Genomic DNA, 24450 nt, shown 5'->3' on the forward strand with positions numbered 1-24450 from the left:
ACTGAAGGAAAGTTAAGCACTTTTAAGTGCTTAGGTCATGGCTGAAATTAGAAGCCCATCAGTGGTTTCAAGACAAATATTCTCATCAGAAATCACTCCAGCAGCAGAACTTATTAGGGGCTAGGCTTAGCTTTGTGTTATCCTATCGGGAGGAGAGAAATTGCAGGTATGGAGTCCTAGCCCCAAGTCAATGAGACACTAAACCACAATTTAGCAAGGGCAACCCCTCAGCTAACTACTGCTGTGTAACAATCCACTCCAAAGATGAAAGATTTATGGGGATCATTTCTTGTTTTCCTTTGTCCTGTGAGTCAGGTCTGCTGCACACGGTATTCATTGAGCTCATTCACAAGGCTGCCATCAGTCAAGCGTTCAAATACAAATGGAATATCCAACATTTCCTTATTCACACATGTAGCACTGTCCTTTAGGAGGGCACTGTGGTGCCTTTTTCTCATTCACATGAACCTGCTTGTATTCAGTCATCTATTCAGAGTTCCCTTACAACACAGCCCCTGGCTTCCAAGACAAAAAACCCCAAAGTTGGCACTGTTGAGAGAGTGGCCCCAAACTGAAGCTCTGCCCTATTGGCCAAACACATGACAGAACTAACCTTGACTCTAGGACAGGTGAATTACACCTTCGCTTTTGATGGAAAGATCAGATTGTGTGTGCAGCAATGGGAAGCGTACAGGTTTCTATCTTTGCATCAGGCTATTTCAGATCAATCAATTTAGGATGTACAAAAAGCAAAGCTTCCATGTCCATGAACTTAATACCACAGAAAGCTTCCTCTTATCTTCTCTGTGTAATAACTATGATACCCCAACAACCTCTGTCCTTCAGAAAGGCTCAGAGTCTTCCCTTGTAAACTAAGACCAACCTAACATGAATTCTAGAGCAAAAATCCCATCAAAAAGCCTTCACACACGCATTTAAACTATCACTAGAAAATTAAAACTATCACTAGAAAATTACTTTCCATTGGATTTTCCAAAAAGTCAGAGTTAAGAGTATGAGATCGATAGTTCCCAAGGCCACTTCCATGCTTGAGAAGTGTGCTATAGAGACATACCTGGTTAGTAGCTACCAAAGCCTCTTTTGAATTTTAGCTCCTAAGGTTGTTTTGGTGGCAGTGGTTGTTGTTACTGTTGTTTTGTCTCTTGTCTACTCTACAAGCTAAGTATCTCACCACACATTGCTGCACCACAGCACTTTTTTTCATAACTTCTAAAGAGAAAGTTAACCAAGCTAGAAAGTTTGAAGTAGGCTTCAAAATAGAAAAGGCAGATGTCTAAACTACGAATCTAGAACACTTCACAAAATAAATAGCAACCAATGATATTTTTATTGCTTTATCTGAAAGTGTTACTATGTTTTTTAAAGAATATAGAGGAGTCCAGATTTGGGGCTATATCTAGGATCTGGATTCCAATCCTGGTATTGGTGCCCATTGGTGCGTTCCCTCCATAGAACATATATGCAGGTATTAAGAAAGATAATGCAAGTCAGTCTCTGATCATATAAACATATCATATAAGCAGAGTCCCCCCCACAACAAAGAATAACTATCTTCATAATCTTGTTTGTTTTTAGTTGAAGAGATTTCAAGTTGGAAAACAATAAACTGTCTATGTAGCAAAATTGTTTGCTCTTCAGACAGAAGAGGACGGGCTCCAGAAGGAGGACTACTACTGCCTATGTGTCTACTCCTTGCTAAACATCTCAGGTGTACAAATTACACAGCTTGCTGAGATCATTAAAAGATGAAACAGGACTCTGAGGCCAAAATAAATTGTCCTGGGGCAGACTAATAAAATGAAGCAGAGTTGAGGTTACAAACCAGATGGCCCTAGTGGAGCAAGGCTCATTGTAGATAGAACAGGCAACCTATCTGTCAGTATCTAATTCATAAACAGAGAGTGCAAAGTCACTCTGACTTATAGTAATCCTATCTAGGCTTCAATTTCTCCATTTGTAAATTAGGGGGGTTGAAAATTGAAGTCTAAAGTTCTATAAATCCTCAATTTATGCTTTAAATGTCAAATATTAATACTGTGTTAAACATGCATTGCTGTGGGTTGGAGACTATCCCTCTAATCCTAACACTAGCAACAGTCTAGGATCTTCCCAAAGGAGAAGAATTCACACCAGGATGCAGATAGTACAAGCAAATAATCAAGATTTATTGTAGCCAGTGAGGAAGCAAAAGGTAAATACATGTTGGCTCAAGCAGAGCTGAACTAAAAAGTAGTCACAAAAGACTTTCTCTAGTATCTGGGCTCATAAGTCTTGGTCTACCACCCAAGAGGCAGTCTTGAATGGTCTCCTACCAAGAACAGTGAAGACTTTCTTAGAAGCCATTCTTACCTATAATTCAGTCTATTACCATTAAGTATGCTAGATGCAAGAGTATGTTTAGAAGCCTAAGTATTCATAAAGCTGAGGTTACTAGGACACGGGAACTTCCTGTTACTGGGACTGACTGGCCAAAGCCTGCCAAGACTAGCCTCATTGTTTTTCTCTGAGTCCTGTCCTTCTTCCTCACACCTGGTCAAGATGGCTGTCTCATACCCAACTAAAAGTCCTCTTACTTCCCCAACTTTGTTGTTTTAACTCTAAAAATTCTTTTAACTCTAACATTTGAGTTTTAACTATATCATTTTTGTAGTATCTGAGGAAAATAAATTCCTTTTCAATTCATAATGTGTAAAAAAAATCTCAAAATGATTCAAAAACATGCTGATGGCATAGTTGGAGCCTAGATTTTCAAAATCAAAAGAATTAGCCAGGCCTTCCCATTTAGAAAGTGCTGGAGCTATAATCTAAGCTCAAGGTAGGCAGATAGCCACATACAAGTAACTGGTAAATTACCAGAATAGACTAAGAGGCCTTCTCCCTCCAAATATGAACATTTAAGAATAATGGCAGCCCAGTTCTCTATGATTTTAACATGTAAAGACAAAAAATAAGATGAATTTATCTAAAACCCCTTTCCTCCTGTCTCCTTGTTGTCTTTCTATCTCAGTCTCTTTCCTCTCCCCTTCCCTTTCCTTTTCTCTGAATCCCCCCTTCTCTTTTTTCTTCTCAACCTCTCTGTCTCTAGCTCCCTTTCTCTTGTTTCTCTTCTCCTTTCTCTCAGCTTAAACCCTGAGCCTGACATGGAGGCTTCCCACCATACAAGGTGTCTGAACTTGTGCCATAGTTTCCATGTGGAGGGGAGGGAGATGAGAGGAACATTTCAAAAAAAATATAAGAAGTAATTCATTGACTTGAGGGTTAACGAATAATTCAGGTCCCTAGGCAGAGCCTCAAATTAACTGATGTCATTATCTTTATTTATAGCTGTATTTTATTTCTTTTTCTTCTATTAAAATCAAAAGAAAAGCAGAACCTTCTATCCAGGAAAAATGACAATGTGCTATCTGTTTTTTCTTTATTGCTTTTGGTCCTGATTGTTTTGACAGAAGCTAGTGGTGCTATGACAGATAACCATGTTCTACCTGTATTCAGACTCATCATCCTACTCTAGAAAAATGTTCAATGGAAATCAATAATACTGAAAAAAAAATGAAAACTTGGTGTGGATGAATATAGCTATGTAGAAGCTGAGTTCTCTTTAGGACTTTATGTGTGCCTGGCATGAACTCTAAAAATCAGCAGTACTGTAGAGTCATTAATCTTGGAGGACAAAATACAAACCAGGTGGGCAGTTTCCTTGCATCAGCTAAAGCAGCCCATTGAAAGATGGCTAATTAGCTGTGGAGACTGTCTATAAACACTGTTGAATGTTAACCTTGCCTACTGCCAGACTCAGTTCCAGAAAAAAAAAATGAATGGCTGCTTGTGTCATGTCAGGTTTCTAGCATGTTTGTGTTACCAAATTACAGCACTTTATAGACAAGAAGGAAGTATAAGGATTCTGAGGGTCTGATGCCATTTATCATGTTTGACCCCTACAATGGCACCCACATGCCTCATTTTAGAAGATCCAACATAGAACATTGTTAAGGGCTCCCATTTTCTCAGGTCAGGCCTCAGTGAAACTCTCTTTCCAAGCTCACTGAGGGCCTAGGAGGGTCTGGCAGTTGGCATGCATGATGATTGATCCTGTGAGGATCACCATCATGCTTAAAACCCATAAGATTGAAGTCTAGGATAATAGAAGACATCATATAGGCTGCCCAAATTCCCACTGAGAAAGAGGTGTGGCTATAATCTAAGCCCAAGGTAGGGACTTAGCCATATTACCACCCCTCAGTGGAGACCACCTTTAATAAGGAATTTAAAGTAGTGCCAGAAGCAACTCATAGACACACATAGAGAAGTCGACCATTTGATCTTCCATTAAAAGCAGACCTTGGCCATGCAAAATGTCCTTGTGAAGTACCCACATGCTGTATCCATCAATGGTTAAACTCAGCTCTTTTGGTCAGGGTAGCTGTGAGACTCAATGGATTGTTTTGACTGAATCAACCTAACACTTAAACTTATTTTTAATGGATTATATACAATCTGATATGTAACAGGGGACGGGGGAAGAAGTTCAATGCTCTTCAAATGATTAGCCTTGAACTAAATTGAAAGGTTTCTTGAATTGTTTGACAAGCTGCATTGTGTCATAAACATACAAATCTGTTTCCATAGAACCAGCCTGTCTGTACAGTCTGAACTGAGCTATGTAGAACAGCTGACAGCATTCTGAAGGCCAAGTAGAGTCAATGTTCTTTTAAAACACATGGAGATCCAGAGGTGCCATGCAAATATAAAATTTAATTTTACTTAGTAGTTGGCTTTATATTACCCTTTTCTAAGGACTAGAAACATATTACAATTTGCAATATCATGGGAAATAAAAACACCTAGGCACTCTTGATCAGTACACACATTAAATTTGAGATGACAGAGATGAGCATGACCCTGAGCAAGAATGACATGCCAATCTGTGAAACCACTCATAGCCTTTTTTTAAAACCCACATAAAGTGTACAACACAAAAAGTAAACCTTAAACTGTGGGGCTTAATTAATGTATCAATATTAGCTCATCAAATTGTAAAAAAAAAAAAAAAAAAAAAAAAAAAAAAAAAAAAAGAAAGAAAGAAAGAAAAGGTGCCCCCACACTCATAGGTGACATTAGTGTCAGGAGAAACTTGGTAAGACTGAGGATACAAGAATCCTCTTTATCTTTCATCCAGTAATTCTACAAATCTAAAGCTGTTATTACAAGAAATTCTGTCAATTTAAGGTTATTTAAAAAAAACTGAAATGTAAAACTTAGAAAACTAAAATAAATAATAAAATAGGTCTAAAGCAAAGGATAGGTTAGTAGCGATAAATGTCCCCAAAGTGTTGTTCCCAGATACTAGTGTGAGATCATCCTGGATGCTTCCGTAAACCATTCCCCTCCCTCCCACCCTCCCCTCCCACCATCCCCCTCCCCCCCCCCACCCCCATGCACCTCTGGGATCTCTGTAGGAGGAACCCAGAGACCTGTGCCATAAAACTATCAGGCGATTTTAAAGCCTGATAAACTTCCGTTCTATCACTCTGAAGAAATATGGAGAAAGGGTGCCGGCAGGTGCCTCACATAGACTGAGTTGTGGTGAGTGGGGAACTAAAGGGTGTTTTACTGTGCACTAATTAATAGTATGGTGTCTGAAGCTCTGTGTGTTTTCAATTCCCCACTTTAATCTTTAGCAGTTCAGATCTGGCAGACCTGGTTAAACAAACTGAAAAAAAAAAAAAAGGCAGCTAGATCAAGGTGATTCGGGGTGGTGCACTTTTCTTAAAGCTATCCTAAAAGCATTTCTCTAACTGCAATAACCAGCTTTACAAACAAATTAGCAATATGGCTAGTTCATTTTTCAGTTGAGAATCAAGGTTGACAACCCAATCCACTCAATCCATCAAACATAAAGTATTTTTATTCAAGTAGAGTAGACACCCAGAGAAATGTTACAAGACTGAAATGTTGTCTTTGCTGAATAAAAAACATGCTATGTGAAGAGAGGTGTGACTGCTCCTTGTCAGCAGCCTGACACTGACTTTCTAGGGTGCGCTGGAAGGACACTAACGGAGCTTTCCAGAAAACTATTCACTACTTACCAAGCCTTTTTTCTTTTGTGCTAGCATGGAAGGTTCCATTGTGAACCTTGCCCAGATAGTGGCTCTAAAGAAGAAATACAAGGCTTACCTGTACATTGATGAAGCTCACAGTATTGGCTGTACAGGCCCCACGGGACGAGGCGTCAGAGAGTTATTTGGACTGGACCCTGAAGATATTGACGTATACATGGGTACATTCACCAAGAGCTTCTCGGGCTCAGGAGGATATATAGGCGGGAAAAAGGTAAGAACGGAACCTCTTGTGTTAGGAGAGACCCTGGATACAGATTTCTGGAAGCAGAAATCAGGACCCCCCTGAAGTTCATGTCTGTTTCAGTTCAGCTCACGTGCAGCACAGAGTAAAGAAAAGTGTGGAAAGAATCGTCACATAACAAACTGTGTAGAGTACCTGGGAGAGATTAGCTCCGCCGGACTATGTCTGGGAAGTATTGTAGAATAACCACCATTCAGCCTTGTAGACAAATAGTCGGGGGTGGGGGAGTCAATTTCAGAAAGAAGCAATAGAATATACTGAGCCACAGAAGTAATAAGGAACCTTACATGAACTATGAGGGAGTGGGGTGGAGAGAAGGATGGCTCAGCAGTTAAGAGTACTGATTGCCTGTCAGGGCTCAACTCCTAGCGCCCCCTGGAGGCCTACTACTATCTGTACCTCCAGTCTCAGGGATCTGAAGCCTCAGCTGAACCTGGACAAATATAGCATGCAGACACACATGCAGGCAAGACATGCATACAATTTTTAAATTCAAAAATTAAAGAACTAGGAGTGTGCGTGTGTGTGCACATGTGCGTGTGTTGTAACAGCAACAGTGGAGAAAGTTCAGGTATTCAAGAGGCTAGCCTCATGGATTTTACAAGTTTTCACCTAAATGACAGCAGCATAAAAAATGGACTTTTAAGATTATTTTTCTGAGAAATAACTCTTTTCTATGATGTTAGATAAGCCATCTTCTCTAGTCTCTAAATGATTTTAAAAAATTGGTTCAGATGACATGATGAGATGAGAGAGCGTATGTCCTGTCCCTTTTCCAAATCATGTCAGTTGTCTCTCCAAGCCCACATCTGTCCCAAAGAGACTGTGGTGTAGCTCCAACTAGTAGGGCATTTCAGGCCCCAAATTAGTGCATGGAGGTGCTCTTAACAAGATATCTAACATTTCTAGTTCCTTACCCACTGACCAGAAGAAACAAAAATTCTGCCCACTGCTCAACCAGTTAGACAAATCGGGGTATGCTAGCAGAAAGCATACTATCACTAAAAGTCAGTGGTTTAAAACAATAGATTGCGTCTTATCCACCTACCATGAGACATACAGACGCCTAAAATTCTGTTCTAAGTGTTCTTTGCCCTCTTGTAACTGCTACTTTCTCCCATGGCCAAAGCTTTGTACTTCCACCTTCCTGTGCTTTCCTGTGGGGATGAGCTAGGTAATGCCAGAAACACGGGGAATGCCAGGCCCTCAAAGGCTTCAGCAAAGTCTAGTGAGAGGTTAAATATTTCCTTCTTAACTGTCACATCAGCAGGATCAGAGGGTCTCAAATTTAGGAGCTGTCTGATCCGGATTACCTTGCTTTGTGAGGCTGTGGGCTTTGATTACTTTAGCAGCAGTTCTGAGCCACAAAACTTTTAACCGAGCGTAACTCTGTTTCCTGAGCCAAAGGCACCTGAATAAACTAAAGCAAGCAGATCCTTGAAATGGTGTCAGACTTGTTAGATGTCACATTTTTCTCCTCAGAGTGCCTTTATTTGATACCTACTTTAAACAAAGGCCCAGGACTAGCCGCAGGAAGGACAATTCCCTGGGATCCTGTTCTCTGTTCTGAAGGCAGGTGCAGGGTTTCAAAAATGGAATACTCTTGTCTACATGACCTCTGATCCTTTGGGTTAAAGATCGGGCAATTGTAAAAATTATCATTATTACATTAATCAGAACTCCTACACTCCTACCCACTTCCTCCTCCTAACCTAACAGTATAACTGTGTTATACTGCAGTATCTCAATTAACCACCAGGTGGCATCATGAATTAGAGCGTGTTTGGCAGGGGCTCATTAGCCATACTGAGATACACTACCCTAAAACACCAACGTATAAAACCTTGGAGAAACAGACAACAATTCAATACACGGAACTGAGCAAGAGAATGGAGAGCACGAATCCTGAAGACAATCAAGTGGGTTCAAAACTCTAGAAAAAGATAAAAATGCCTGGCTCTGAAATGTCTTGTTAATCTTGGTATACAGTGACAACATTCCTAAAAACTACACCTGGGATGTCCTGGGACTCTTGGTGGAGCCAAGTTTTGCACATTATGGACCAGATGAATACATCTTGGAAAAAAGTGAAGGGGGAAAAAATAGCTGGTGCTAAGATTTCAGTAAGCAGAGGTTTGATGGGGAGTCTCCGGTTTCCCCCTTAGTTGTTACTAAGTAACAAACTCACCTTGGCTGATCAGGATTAATTCCAAGACAAAGTATTTTCTCAAAAGCCTATGGGGCTTTTGTCTTTTGCAATTTGAGCTCTGCTGACGGACAGTAAACAATTCACTGCCGAGGCTATCCTTCCATGAAGGTCCAGGTGAAAATTCAGATAATCACTCTTCACGTCAGGACTATCAGTGTCTATGAACAAGGCGGGAGTTGATAGGGTCGGGTTCTTTTCTTTTACCATTTTCAATTTCAGTTATTTCTCTAGCTGCTGGGAGGATGTACGCAGCATTCCTCATCCTCTATTCTCCTGTAAGCATGGGTCCTGCAACTTCTTACATGTCCGCTGTCACTTGCTGCCTTCTCCCAGCCTCCGTGAGGATTGGCAAATAAGTGAGGCAGAGATTGTCCTTGTGACCGATAGACGGCAGGGTTGTAATTCTAGAGGAGGGAAATGGGAAACAAGGCTAGGTTTGGAAGGTGATAGTTAGCTCCAACAGCCTGAGAAGCAAGGAAAGGCAATTCTCTTACAGAAGCCTTTCTGTTCTGGTATTCTCAGCCCTGCCTGCACTTAACAGTCCTTTGAAGTAAATGGGGTCATGGACTAAGCATCACGATGTTTATTCTAAAGCCTCCTGTCTGATTCCCTCCCCAAAACCCACCCTTGCCCTTGAACTCCAGGCCTATGGGTAAAGAAAATAATCAAGGTTTTGGACTTAAAAAAAAGGACTTGGAAAACTGTCCCTGGGAGAACCTCTAACTCATTCCAAAGAAAGACACAATACAGACACACCTTGCAAGGGACCAAAGTCAACCCTTAATTCACGACTTGTACCCAGTCAGGAGATAAATAGAAGAAATCAGTAGACTTTCCTTGACACTCTCCAGAAGTTACTACAGAACTCCACTTCCTCAGCCACACAAGGAAAACACCCTTTACCCAGCCTGGGACAAAATGGACTCAGTCCAAAGTAATTATATTGTAGGACAGACACTCTTCATGTTCAAGGGAGTGATTATACGCTGATGCGGTCGTGTTCAAACTAAAGATGCTTATGACTGACCTATGGGATTCCTCAGTTTTTGAAAGGAAATTAGAGTTAGGGGCATTTCGATCAAAGGAGGCTTTGCTTTGTTTCTTTGTCTGATCTTTGTGCTGAATGCTTCCCAACTGAGATGTTACTACGCTTGATCTAAGAGTTCAGTTTCTTGTCATTAATGCATCAGGGGACTGTTCATCCTCCCTCAATCTCTAAAGTTCCTTGGCTTCCCATTAAACAAACTGTCAGAATGTACAGGTCTCTGCTAAGACCCTACTACTATGAACTTTAAGAATATACATATATCTTTAGTTACTTTCTTTCTGAGGACACACTCATTGATTAAATTAAGATTAGACATAAAAGCCTTTAAACCCCAAAACAGCAATGTATGCAAATTGGGGGAAGCACTACAGGCTAAGCATAAAGGGAGCTGGTCTCTATACACTCCAGGACTCACTTCTCCTCATCCTGAGGCCAATCTCTGGTTTTGAAGATGTGATAAGCATAGTGTTAAAGATGGAAACACCTGAACCAGAGTCATTGTGTCTACATCCTTACCTTACCTAATCTTTATGGAGAATTTCCAGGATGTCTGTGCCTCAATTATCCAATCTATAAATTTGGGATTAAAGGGTGTTTCCTACTTCTGAGTTATTTTAAGTGCATTAACATATACGTTGTTCTGAAAATGAACTCAAAAGTATCCCATGGATGTTGGCTGTGGTGTTAGTTTCTGGTCCCATTTTCTGCTCTCTGAGTTATTCAATAACTCAAGTTAATGCTCTCCATTCTTCCAAAGGCCTGTCTGTTTTCTTGTGGTTGGTAATAGTTAGGATAGGTTTGGCTTGGTTTTACTCTTACTGCCACTATCCCTTGTGGGATGGAGGAAGAAGCAAGCTAAGTATCCTTGGTTTGGTGCTTTGCGGCTTCCCTTATACAGGTAATTTAACCTTAGATTATTTCCTTTACAAATCAAAAAACAAAATCATAAAATCACAAGAAGTTTCATGTTTTGGTCCCTGTCTCCACAACCCCCCACCATGTTCTACAAATCTTTAAACTGACAACCCAACAATAGTCATCAACTTCATTGGGTACCATATTGTACCTTTTCTATTAGATAGATAGATAGATAGATAGATAATAGATGAGATGATAGATAGATAGATAGATAGATAGATAGATAGATAGATAGATAAATAGATAGGCATTGTGTGTGTATATATATATATATACATATATATATATATATATATATATAATCGTTATAATGAATCTTAGGAAGGTATCACTGTTATCGCACTTTGCAAAGAAGAAAACTGAGATTAAAAAAAAAAAAACCTAGTTATCTGCTCATGGTCACATAGCCATTAGTAACAAGCCAGGATTTGGACTAAGCAATTCAGTCCCAGAACCTTTGCTTCAATTCTGGAACATACTATCACTCAAGGGAACAACTCCTGACCACCTAGTCCCCAAACCACTAGCTTCTCTTTCTACACCCAACTGGCTCTTCCATCCTTTGCTCAGACATTCTACCCTTAATCCTTATTTTAGCAAGCCCGTGTGCTTTTTCCTTCCTCTGTATTCTTCCAAGTCCACTCATCCACTGTGGGCAGATCACCCCTTGAACTACCCCTCCATTGACACAGGAACATCTAAGTCTCCATTGTCTAGTGCCTGTGACTCTCTCACTGTCCCCCTCCTTGACTCCCTTGCAGCCTATGGGAAAATATTTAATCTCAAAGAAGCTGGAAATGCCTATTGCCACTATTGGGCAGAACACAAACTCTGAAGGACAGTGTGTCTGTAATTCTTGGGGAATCATCAAAGATCTCTCTTTGAGGGGCTCCAGATCCTCCAGAGTAAACTTCCTTAAGTATTACATAGCTAATGCTTCAAGGCCTGCCATGGTCATCTACAGTCTTCAAGAGCAGGGAAAGCACTCCTGAACACTTTTATATGATTCGGGGAAGGGGAGGAGAAAATAGTCAAAGATGTCAGACTAGAATATGACCTCAGTCTTCCTGTCTCTGAGACTCACTCATGAATCTAGGACATAGTCCAGCATAGGTCTTTTATATATTTGCTGGAAGGAAAAGTAGAAGGGAGAAGAGAAGGATAAAAAGGAAGGATAGAAAGCAAGAGGTAAATACATATTAATAAAGAAAAAATAATAAATGAGTAATTTGAAGTCTTTTTAAAAGGAGAATGAAGTGAAGGGAAAAGAATGAATCTGGAAGGAAGGAAAGAAAAGAAACAAACCGTTTGGAGTGCTCAACAAAAGTGCCCACAGCCTTTTGAGAAAGGCTCAGAACCAGTATAGTATTATTATTATTATTATTATTATTATTATTATTATTATTATTATTCTGAAAGCGGGCCATGAGACCAACTCAGGCTCATTGACTATTTGAATGTTGGTGGATACCAAGAGTGGCAGTCATTTTCATGTACCTTGCACATCTCTCCTTCCAAGTTTTCTTTTCTTCCACCTCAGTCTTCATGTTTCAGAGCTTCACAGATCACTGGAACATGCGCTGACAGCGCTCCTAGAAGTACCTGCTCTCTCTCCTCTGCACCTTGCCATCTAATGCATGAGTCCTTCCACAAGCGTGGCTCGTTTTCACAGCACAATTGCTAATATTCTCAATGCACAAAGAACCAGATTTTGTATTGTCAGCCATTCCTGGGCATTTGCTCTTGTACATGGCAGCTATTTCATGATTCACTGTTCCTTCCTATACGTGGTCTTACTTTATAGAACAGCTCGCAGTCTGTAGCTCCCTCCAACTTTTGTGCAGTTTCTAGGAATTAATGGGAAAGACTAAGGAAAGGGAGAAGCAGACTAGGTAGTTGTCTGTTAACCACTGAAGGCTGGTTGTTGTCTTTTGAGGACCTAAGCAAATGTTTTGCTGTCATGTACAAAGGACAAGCTCTGAAAATTGTTTGCTTCCATTTTTTATTTCTGTCTTTATTCTAGGAAATTGTGGATTATTTACGGATGCAGTCACATAGCACTACTTATGCTACATCCATGAGTCCCGTAGTAGCAGCACAACTCATCAGATCATTGAAGATAACTATGGGATATGAGGGGAACATTGGAGGTAAGGAATCTATGGAGACCTCAGCTCCCAAGAACTCTCCCAGGCTGCCTGTCAATATCCCACCTTTTCAAGTATATCCTTGTGTCTCCTGAAGCTCAACTTTTTAGTGGAATAAGGTGATGAGCATACTAGAACTATCACCACACACACACACACACACACCATAACCACCACCACCACCACCACCACCACTACCATAAACCCTTCACTAAAATAAGTACATGCAGTCTTCAACAACACATTAGTATGATCATCAAATTTGGATCATTTTTGTGTGATCAGCAGTTAAAATGAAATAAACAGTGTCTCTGGGTATATGTATATGTTTGGGTGAATATATATAAGTATGTATATTTGTATGTCTGTATGTGTCTTATGTGTTTGTATATATGTATAGGCATATATACATAAATTATATATATGTGTGTGTGTATGTATATGTATGTGTATGTGTATGTGTATGTGTATGTGTATGTGTATGTGTATGTGTATGTGTATGTGTATGTGTATATGTATATGTATATGTATATGTATATGTATATGTATATGTATATGTATATGTATATGTATATGCTTGCTTGCTGTCCGTTGTGCTTCTCTGAGATGAGTATCATCAGTTAATTATTTTATATGTTCTATTGCCGGAGGTTGGGCAAGGGAAAACCACAACTGGCCATATAAAGACATTTAAACTCTCAATATCATCCCAGTCATTCATTTGCCACTGTGTCACTTCAGCTAATATGTGCTACTTTGTCTAACTCAAATGAACTTACTCTGCTCTTTGGAGAATTGTTTCATTGAAGGCTTATAGACTACTCATTCTATCTTTCAGATCCAATCTCTAAAGCTTCTACTAAATGTTATAATAAATAAGGCAGATCTTGAAACCAGGGAGCTGCTAGAGTACAAGTGAGAAATGGCAAATTATACTGACATATAAATATAGATGATATAGATATGGGTGTAGATTACAGAGATAAATATATCATATATCATCATATAATGTAGCATATACATATATACATACATACATATATATGTATGATATATATGTGTGTGTGTGTGTGTGTGTGTGTGTGTGTGTGGGTGTGTGTGTGTGGGTGTGGGTGTGTGTGTGTGGGTGTGGGTGTGTGTGTATGTTTGCCACCCATCTGGGACCAAACCCTATATTGTTTACTGCAACCATCTAGACCCACTTTATATGATGTAAGTAAATATCTATCGTTATAGTATTAAAGAATACTGGCAAATGTGTTTTACCAAAAACATTTTTTTTTCTTTTACTTCAAGCCGAACATCCACCCCAGTCTGAACTGGAATGTTCTGCAATCTGAAACATGTTACGCACTGACTCAAGTGGGGCTCTAAGTGGAACATTCCACACTCACTCTCATATGGCAGGACATGCAAAATGCAGGAACACTAAAAATATTTTGTAAAATTGTCTGTTCTGTGGGTCCAAGGCATAGCAGCATGCACCGTAATCTCAGCACTTGAGTGGCAGGTAGATTATGGGTTCGAGGCCAACCTGGGTTACAGAATGATATCCTATGTCAAAAAAAAAAATCTGAAGATTATATGTGTATGAAATATCAATTAATTTTGTGGTTAGACATGGATCCTCAAGATATCTCAGGAGATATATGCAAATATTCTCAAAAAAACTCAAAATCCAAAATCCTTCTGGTCCTAAGTTGATCAGGAACAACCTATATTCCTTATGTAAATCAGATAAGAAGAAAACTTGTCAGTTGAAATAAGGTCTCCACTCATCTCCACACTAACAATCACTGTGGCTCTTCACTGAGCCTTACTGCTGGCCAGAATATTTTTTAAAATGTAAGATGGAGTTTGTTTTATCACTAAAGCTGAAAAATGACCCACAGATGGTTCTTTTTCTACCATGTGAAATAAAATGGCTGGAGGATCTTTTTTAGACTCGTGTGTGTGTGTGTGTGTGTGTGTGTGTGTGTGTGTGTGTGTGTGTATGTGTGTGTGTGTGTGTATGTGTGTGTATGTGTGTGCTGTGTATGTGGGATGTGTGTGTCTGTGTTGTATGTATGTTGTGTGTATGTGGGATGTGTGTGTGTTGTTTGTATGTGGGATGTGTGTGTGTGTGTGTGTGTGTGTGTGTGTGTGTTTGTGTGTGTGTGTGTTTTAATGTTTTATTTTTTGACTGAAATGTATTGAAAGGCTAAGAACCCAGTTTAGGGAGTCCTGACAATACAAATAGAAGGTAACTGCTAGAATTGCTTTCTGTGGTGCTACTTAGGATCACATGATGTTCTGCAAGTGAATGGCTTACCCAACTTTGGCCAAGTGACTTAACTTTTCTTTGCTTCCATTCTCCCAGCTATGAAATGGGAGTAAGAACATTTATGCATTGCGATCTTATGACAGTTTGGTGAGTTAATCCATGTAAAGTACCCAGGAATGTCTGGAAACAATGATGGATTTTATATAATTGTCTGCTGTTATTTGCTATTGTTTCTGTGGCATTCAAAAAAATATGTGAAAACTCTTTGATTCTGTAGAAAACGTCTTAGAGAAGAAATGACATAGGACTGAATGTCATCCCAGGTCTTGGATTAGTCAGGATGAGCAAAGTTGAGCTTCCATAACAACACTTGAAAGATCTTGTTACCTTAACAAAGCTAAGGCTTATTTCTTGTATTCTGATGGTGATATCATTTTGTTTGTTTGTTTTTAATGTATCCTGGTTTAGTTTGGTTTTATTTGTTTTTGTTTGTTGTTGATGTTTGTTTGGTTTTTGTTTGGTTTTTCAAGACAGGGTTTCTCTGGGTAGCTCTGGCTATCCTGGAACTCCTCAAACTCAAAGCTCCACCTGCCTGACTCCCAAGCGCTGGGATTAAAGGCATGCACCACCACTGCCTGGCTTTTCTTTCTTTCCTTCTTTCTTTCATTCTTTCTAATATATTCTTTGACAATCAGTAAGGGAGTCCACCTCTGAGAGGCTAATTTCCTGCTCCCAACAATCACTAGTTGTCAGGATTCTTTGTCTAGGGATGGGATATCATGAAATTCCCCTCCTTCCACATTAACAGGTCCTTATATTCTTAGCACCACAATTGAAATACTTTCCCTCTTGTCTCTTGCCATCTTATGAGTTAAAAGAAAACAGAATGCTGTGTATCAAAATAGATATAGGAAGAAACTTAAGACAGTTTTTTTTTTCCAAGTAAATGAACAAAGAGAAGTGGTTCCCTTTGAAAGAATCATCAGCCAAGTCTCAGGTAACTCTGTCTGGCACATCTTTTGAAGGATTCAAAGGCACTCTGAGAATGATCACATTGACCTCATTTGTAACAATACCTGCTCAAATGAATAAGATAACCTACTGCAGGTTAGCCTTCTCTACAAAGATGTACTCAGAATCAAGTTGCCCAAAGCTCCAAGAGATGCATCATTTCTAGATCTGCCACACAAGTTTTGAGAAAGAGGAGTCTGGCTCCAAGCCTTCTTCAGCCTACTGCAACTGTGACTGGAGCCTTTCAAGGCTTTGTTACAGGCAAGTTTGGGGAGTGGTTGGCCAGATCCCGTTCCTTGATGAATGTCTTTACTTTAATCTGCAATGCAAAGCCATACGCTTCAAAGAGAGGAGAGCTACAGAAATAAGGTCAGTGTTCCTTTGATGCCAAGGTTCAAAGATGAAATAGCAGCCCCAGCGAAATGACAATGTTTATGCACAAACAGCTACCTTCACTCTGCAACCAGGCCGCTGGTGGAGTTAATGCACACAGGCTGAGGGTCTGCAGGCCGGGTGTGTGTTCCATATGCACCAGGGCCCGTTTAATCTCCTAGCCTGTCACTCTGGAGTACACTGAGCCCAATGTGGAGATTTGATTTCTCCATCCTAATGGTTGTTGGGTGGTCTCCCAGCTAAACCAATGTTGTAAGCTCCTTAAGGGCAAGAAATGTGTCTTGAATTAATTCTGTGTTCCTCTGAGTGTCAAACTCAGTGCTCAGCTTAATAAATACGTCATGACTCAATTTCCATCTTGCCAGCCTTCTGGATTTCAGGTCATGTTTATGCCGTATAAGATTATGGGGGATCTTTATCTCAGGGGACTGGGAGCCAGAATCCAGTCCACACCAGTGCAGCACCTGAAGGGATCTTTCAGTAGAGGGGGGGGGGGGACGGGATACTTTAGGAGAGGTCTAGAAAGATTACAGTTCTGTCACTGGCTTAATCTAGATGTCAAGCAAGCAACTACAAGGGATAGAGCCCCTCAAAACCACACCAACAGCTTTCCTACAGAAAACAATGTCATCCGTTGTCTCATTTGATTTAATTCTTTAATGGACTTTTTTTTTTCCCCAATCAGTCAGTCTCTTTCAAATCCCAATCTCTACCACTCATCCCTAAACCCTTTTTTCCCAACTGTGGACAGTCTTCCACTTCTCAAAGAAATAAAATGGAGGTTGAATTGTACAAATACTTAAGAGGCATCCACTGCAGCCAGATCACCCGTTGCCCTGAGTCTGATGTGCTTCCTCTCTTAGCTCAGCTCCTCCACTCAAAGTGGAGACAGGGAAAGGACTAGGTGAGATGGTGTAGGGATTGACTATTACATGGCCCTGATACGAAGTAAGAACATAAGAAAGCCGCGATGATTGTTTTAACTTACCTGCTCTCTTCCCTTCCTTCTCCAAATACTTTCAGCAGTTTTTGCCCACTTTGGAATTCTCTCTTGTTCTACAACTTGATGATTACTCTTCCACAAATCCTACAACACGTACTTTAAAATATCCCTATAATCTGGTCACCACTCAAACTCCACCCCCACCCCCCAGGAGAGCTGGAATACCTTTGGTAATATTCTGCCCATTTCTGTCTTGGCTATTTATGCTTTGTTCTCTGCACAAATCGTGCTCTTTAGCAAGTATTTTGATTGCAAAAATTTACAGGGTGCAGTATAAGGATTTAACATAGGCACACAATGTGAGTGATGGACAAATCAGGGCTGTTAGTATTTCCATTTCTTTGTAGATCTTAAAAGCTTTGGCTAACATATAATAATTGTATATTTATGGGATACAGAGTAACATTTCGGTACATGTGGACAATATACTCAGAAATTTGAGGTGGTTAACATTTCTAACTCTTCAACACTTTTTTTTTTTTTTTTGCATTTGAACTCCTGTTTTCTAGTTACTCATAAATAATGGAGCATTGTAGAATGCATTCCCGTGGCTCTTTAACACTAAAATTTATTCAGTCTATGATTGGGTATCTGCTCTCCATCATCTCTTTGTCCCTTTTTCCTTAACCCTTCTCAGCCTCTAATAAGTCTATTCTGTGTTCTTACTGACATTGTAAAATAGCATCTATCTGAGAGAAACTCTAACCAGTTAAAAGGAGAAAATATGCCATGCAGACCCAACATCATCAGTTTCCCACTCACTCCATATGCGCTCCAGTGGCCCACAGGCTCTCCAAACTTCTTCACACTTCACAGGCTCTTTCCCTTGATCTCCTGAGGCCTGGAATTCAGGAGCACTCAAAGCAACTTCCACAGGAAAGCCTTTGCACTTTCCGGTTTCTCTAGAATAGCTCTTCTATGTCTCCACTGTTTGCCACCCATCTCTGCTCAGAGTCAGTCCTCTGGAAGATCTGTCCCACCCTATGTGCTTCAGCCTTGTCTCTCCCCTTCCCTTCACTTTAGTTTTCATTCTATTCACGTGCATTCTTTCTTTTCTCTCACTGGAGTGCAAACCCCAAGAGAAGTGACTCTTTTCATTAAGCATGCCAAGAACAGCACCCTGCGATCACCGTGGTTCCTCAGCAAAGATTTATTGAGCGGCAGTGATGTTCTCCTTGCCCTTTTGTCTGAACAAATAAATGCCTCTGATCTCCTTTGCATCACTGTGCTAGGGATTCCTCTTTTTGAAAAGCACTGATCCCTTTCCGCAGCATGGTCTTGCTGGTATCCTTCCAAAACAAACATCCCTTCCTTCTTTTTCCTTTACAACCACCAAGCTGCAGCAAACCTCTGAGGGGTGCACTACCCAGCCTGCTGGCTCTGATGTCTGAAGATGGCTTGCCTTGACTCCTCCCCTCCATTCTGGGGATTTTGCTCTCCTACTGCCCTCCCGGTCTTCATCCTGCCCAGCTGACCTTGACTTCTTGACACGCTTCTCCCTTTAATAACAATCTTGAGGTACTATTGTCCTCTGGTTTTCCTTGTGTTTTTTCCCCATCTCCTTTTCTGTAGGGCCTCTTCCTCTGTCTGCCCTCGTGTGAATCCTAGTCTGTGTTTCTTCTACAATTCCCTAACCCAAGTGTCTTCTCATGGTTCCTTCCTTTTATATAACAATGTGATTCCACATCAGACTCACCTGAAAGAATGGTTAAGACAGCTTGCTGATGCCAAAATAGTTCTGCATGGGTGCTTGTTGTGTTTATCAAAAGCCAGAGTGCTGCTGACAGGATTGGTTTCTGGGGCCACCTTTTGAGAATCCCCATTGGATAATAAACTCATCCTAGTTATTCTCACCTCCCCAGCCAACCCTAATGACTGTGGATTTCTTACAGATAGAAGCCTTCATCTTCACATCATTGGCTATCAGCACATATATGACACATAATAAACTGTTGAAACATGCATTCAAATTGAATTGCAAGGCAATATGTCCAGTTCCAGTTATGCTGTGATATAGATGCTGATAAAATAGCTATTGGAACATTTTGGAAACCATCTATTCATCAAAAGAATTGATCTCTGAATGCTTCATATCAGCCATCTAAGTAACTGAACTTGCTCACCAAGGTCAGCCTTTGCCTTATAATTATTATGTCCAGGTCTCCCTTTGCTCATAACATTTGTATGTTTATTGTTATGCCTTCAGGAGGTTGGTGTCCATCTGTCTTCCATCATTACTTCATGTTTCAGGAAGATGAGAGAGCAGGGTGGGAGGAGGAAGAGATGACTGCATACTTAGTATACTTTGGTAGTTCTCAAAGGGTGGTCCCTAGACAAGCGTATCAACATCACCTAGGGCATGTTAGAACTGTACTAGACATTTTCATTTGGAGTCAGAAACTCTAGGGGCGGGGTCAACGAGCAGTCTAAGCATCCCTCCAGGGGCTTGGGAAGCAGCCTCATTTGAAAACCACATTTCCATATAAAAGGAAGGAACCAGGTAAGGGTATTTTGTGGAGGAAAAAAAAAGAACAGAGGACTGTTTTCTGGCAAACATAGACAGAGCTAGACAACCTTTCATACAGGAAGCCTGAGGACTGGAAAATGAGAGAACCAGAAAAAGAAAAGTACGAAATATGTTTTGATCCACTCTCTTAAGGCACTATTTAAAGCCAAGCATGAACCCAGTTCACTCAGTTACCATGAGTGCTTGTCCATCATCCCTGGTATGGGTGACCACTTGGCAAGAAGAATAGCAAAGTGCTTTTGCCCACAGAACTGTGTGTTCTTCATAACAAGCCCTCCTGTAAACCTGCACTTTCATAAAAACCCCCACAGATCTATAAAGTCATAAGAGTTAATGGTTACAACCCTAGTTATATCCTTCCCTTTGATCATCACTGTCTGACTGCCTGAGACATTATTTCTTTAGTAATTCATCCTCCTTGGGATACAAAGGATGATGTCCATAAAAGCCATTTTAATTCTTGTCTGTGTAGATCTGGGGTACCATTGGTAAAGGGGAGACATCATTTAGATCCGCCAGAGCTACATTTAAAAAGACCACTGTGGTAGTGCAACCTGATGATTCCACTGTTGAAGAAGCAAAGACAGGTAGATCCCTAGGCTTCTGATCTGAGACCAGTGAGAGACCCTGTCTGAACAAAAAAGAAAACAGTGAATGGGACCTGAGCAAGAACACCCAAGACTGTTCTCTGACCTCCACACAAACATGCGCACATAGACACAAAAAATAATTCTTCATTACGTATGCATAATGATGAATATGTGTTAATTCCAGCATTCAGGAGACTGAAGCAAGAGGATCTTCATTGTGAAACTAGCCTGGGCTATAATAGTAACTTTTTTTGTTTTTGTTTTTTGAGACAGGGTTTCTCTGTATAGCCCTGGCTGTCCTGGAACTCACTTTGGAGATCAGGCTGGCCTCGAACTCAGAAATTCACCTAGCTTCTGCCTCCCAAGTGCTGGGATTAAAGGCGTGCATCACCACTGCCCAGCTAATAGTAACTTTGATGCGATCCTGGGCAACTTACTGAGACCCTACCTCAGTAAGCCATAAGAAGCAAGACAGAGGGCTCAACGATTAGGAATAATTGCTGCTCTTGCAGCTGTTCTGGATTAAGTTCCCAGCACTCACACCAGGCAGCTCACAACCAGTTGTAATTTCCAGGAAATGCAGTTCCCTCTTCTGGTCTCCACAGGGACCTTCACACAAATGATGCTTATACGTGTACCCAGGCACATACATATACACATAAAATAATTTTTAAAGCAACAGTAATAGTAACAGTTGCCTAAATAATACTATTATTACATAAATTATTCCATCAGTGTATCTACAGTAGGACTGGTCATTTTGGTTAGTAAGGAGATCTACAGTGCTAAGTCTGATACATGTTGATTATTTATTTAGTAACTTATGGTCATATGTTTCATAGTCATCACTTGAAAGAATGGATTTTCCTACCATTATGTAGGATTTGCTTAGTTTTGCACTGTGATTATCATAGCCCTTTCAACTACTTATCTTCTTGAAATGACTGTCACATTTTTGTCATCATGGCATTGAAGTGATATGGGCACGGTTTTAAGAAAAAATAATATGCTCAATCTAATGTGACATGGAGATTTATATCCCAAGGGAAGAACAGCTGAAGATCCCATTGGACACTTAAGTAGCCTCTTTGATAGTGTGTAGTCTTTCAAGCTGTGTATCCATTTATTTGATGATCCATTCCTTTTCATATTATAGAACTTTGTGACTTCAGTTCTTTAACCTAAAAAGGTTAACTGGAAACAGGAGTGTGACATGATTCTAGCAGTAATTAACAGATCTAACTGGGATACTTGATTGACTAGCTAGTTCCTTATGTGATGAAAATGGCTATAATCTTATCACATAATCCACATCTATGATCTTATCATCGATCTCCAAGCTGTGACTTCAGCGTCAAGCTGCTAAGATAAGCTGGAAGTTTCTGAACCACAAAATGATCCTTTGTCATCACATGCCTAGAAATAGTTTAACAGCTAAGACACCAGTAATATCTATTAACAGGAAAAGGACAGTGGAAATTCACTCCAAAATATACATGCAGAACTCTAATTCCTTCCGTGTGCTATTTTATTTCATGAGGTTATATCTGCATCATTCTCAAATTTCCTGTCCTTAATGGACAAACTTATGAAAGGTAGAACTTGCTGTTGTCTTCAAAGTCCTATGTTAGCTGAATGACTTCATTCAGTTTGAGCTTTGGCCAGTCTCATTGGCTACTCTCAGGTATTTTTACCTCCCAAGACATATTCAATGTTTTAACTCCACCTAAATAGCTTTTATTCCTCCCCATAACCTACCAAACCTCTCTCTGCCAACTTGAATGCATGACTGTCTTTCTAAGTCCTAGTTCATGCCCCTAGACAAAATAATAATAATAATAATAATAATAATAATAATCTCAACTTTGTCCAGTTTTCAGCAGTTTTATTTTGTTTAGTTGTTATTTATTCCAGTTATTTAGTCACACACATACTAATGAAGCTCTTCAAATCAGTAGTGATGATCAGGTCTTAAATCATGTCTTGAAGCATCAAACTTGTGAATGACTGCATACTAAATGTTGGCTTTGGTATAAATCAGATCCCCTCAACCTTTGCCACCTGCATACCATCTAAAAGCACTTGTACCGCCCTTCCCTTAAATATCATCTATAAAGCTATTTTGGTTCAAATGCTAGAATTAGAATCACTCGCTGGGTGGATCCATGCATGAGTCCAAATTTAGATTCACTGTTCTAGCCTTTTGATAAATGAATGCTTTTACATTATGTCCACTAGGATTTGTCTAGACATAGAAGTGAAGTAGGTAGACTAATTCCAGCCAACACTACCCAAATAGCAGAAGCCAAAACAGAACTGTGCCTTTAATTATCCAAGCAGGCTAACAGAATCCCTCACTTAGCACTTCCTATGGAGACACCATCTAAAACTCAAAGGTGCATTTGACTTTTTAATACATAGTAATCAACAGGAGTTGTGCCCCATCTAACCCTGTCTGTCCAAGAGACTAGATTTCTGAAATAAAGGTGAGTAGACTGACTCTAGCATCTGATCTTTTGCTCCCTCCTTCCCTCTCTTCCTCTGTCCTAACAAGCATTTGCACTTCAATGTCTTTTTCTGTGGGGTTATGCTGTGCATGGTAATGAGAAGTTGAGAAACTAAAATTCCACAGGAAAATGTGGGGTTACTTTTATACTCCACAGCTAATAAAAGGTAGCCAGGCATTAGAATTCTGGATTCTTGATAGCTTTTTATAGTAATCACTCATTACAGATTTTTGGATCGGTGGCAGTATCTTGGTTGAGAGAACAGACAACCCTCAACATATCCCAACATATCATTCATTTAGCACAATAGTAACTTACTACTTCCTTGAGTTAAAAGGTGGAGACACAGAATTGCAAGTTCAGTGCCAGCCTGGACAACATAGCGAGACTCTGTCTCTAAACAAAAAGTAACAAGAAGCCTGGGAGTGTAGAGACATACACTTGCCTTGCATGTAGCACCCTCAGCTCAATCTGTAGTACAGTAAGGGAGGGCGGATGAAGACTCTTTCAAAAGAGATTCCCAACCTTGCCAACAGTGCAAGGAACTTGAACTATGCATGCCACTTTCATGGGCTGTGACTGGAGGCGTAAATTACCTTTCTCCTCCAAAATTCACTGGCCATCACCCAGTCACATGATTTTGCTGAACCACATTGAGGCCTGGAAGGGAACATGAAACCATCTACCCAGGAGATTAAAAAAAAAAGGTTACCAACATCTTCGCCATCCTCAGACTTCCTGAGTGGCGTTACAATCCTGTACATTTTAGGCAGTTATCCAGTCTCTCTCCAATGGCTGAATAGATGAACTCTTGAACTGGATATAATATGATTAGGTAAGAACAAAGAGGAAATGGTACCTAGAGGACTAGAAAGATCTCTTTTTCACGTAAGTTCTCAGGGCTACTAGCTCTGTTTGACTACAACCACTTCTCTTCATTCTCACAGAACTGTGTTCCACCATAGTGCATAGTAGTAGTGGTACCACTGGGTTATAAACTCTGAAGCACCATATACTTTATGGTGGTGGAAAATGGACCCTGAGGATAATACTTCACTAGAAAAAAATTAAAATTGACACAAAATTAGAAAAGGTCTTAAATTTATACAGAAACAGTGAAAAAGGGTTTTTTGGAAAAATTTTAAGGGCTATAATGAAACAGAAAATGGTACCATTATAAGAAATTTACAAATTGTAATTTAAGAAGATGACCACTTGGGTTAATTATCTGAACTTGGATGGATTTATTTTCTAGTCAGTGCCTCTTCACCCACTTAGTTCTCCTTGAGTTCTTTTGAGAGCAGAGACTAAGGGAAGCTAATATCTAAGGAGGGATAGAGCCTCAAGTGTTCATATTGTGGCTATAGCCAACCTTTGGCTTAGTGACCAAACACATAAGTCTGAATTTTGAACCCAGAGAATGGGACCTGGATATCCCTTACCAAGACTGAGT

General features: G+C 40.1%; 1 protein-coding gene across 2 annotated transcripts in view; it reads left to right on the forward strand.

Annotated features, from left to right (window-relative positions):
• Sptlc3 (serine palmitoyltransferase, long chain base subunit 3) overlaps positions 1-24450 on the forward strand; it is a 143149-nt gene that overhangs the window by 89448 nt on the left and 29251 nt on the right. For both annotated transcript variants that reach the window (NM_001356507.1, NM_175467.4), the window contains 2 exons: positions 6132-6351; positions 12580-12706. In NM_001356507.1, the coding sequence (NP_001343436.1) occupies positions 6132-6351; positions 12580-12706 (347 nt within the window). The remainder of the gene's footprint in view (positions 1-6131; positions 6352-12579; positions 12707-24450) is intronic.

This window comes from Mus musculus, chromosome 2 (genome assembly GCF_000001635.26).
Source record: "Mus musculus strain C57BL/6J chromosome 2, GRCm38.p6 C57BL/6J".
Classification (NCBI taxonomy): Eukaryota; Metazoa; Chordata; class Mammalia; order Rodentia; family Muridae; genus Mus; species Mus musculus.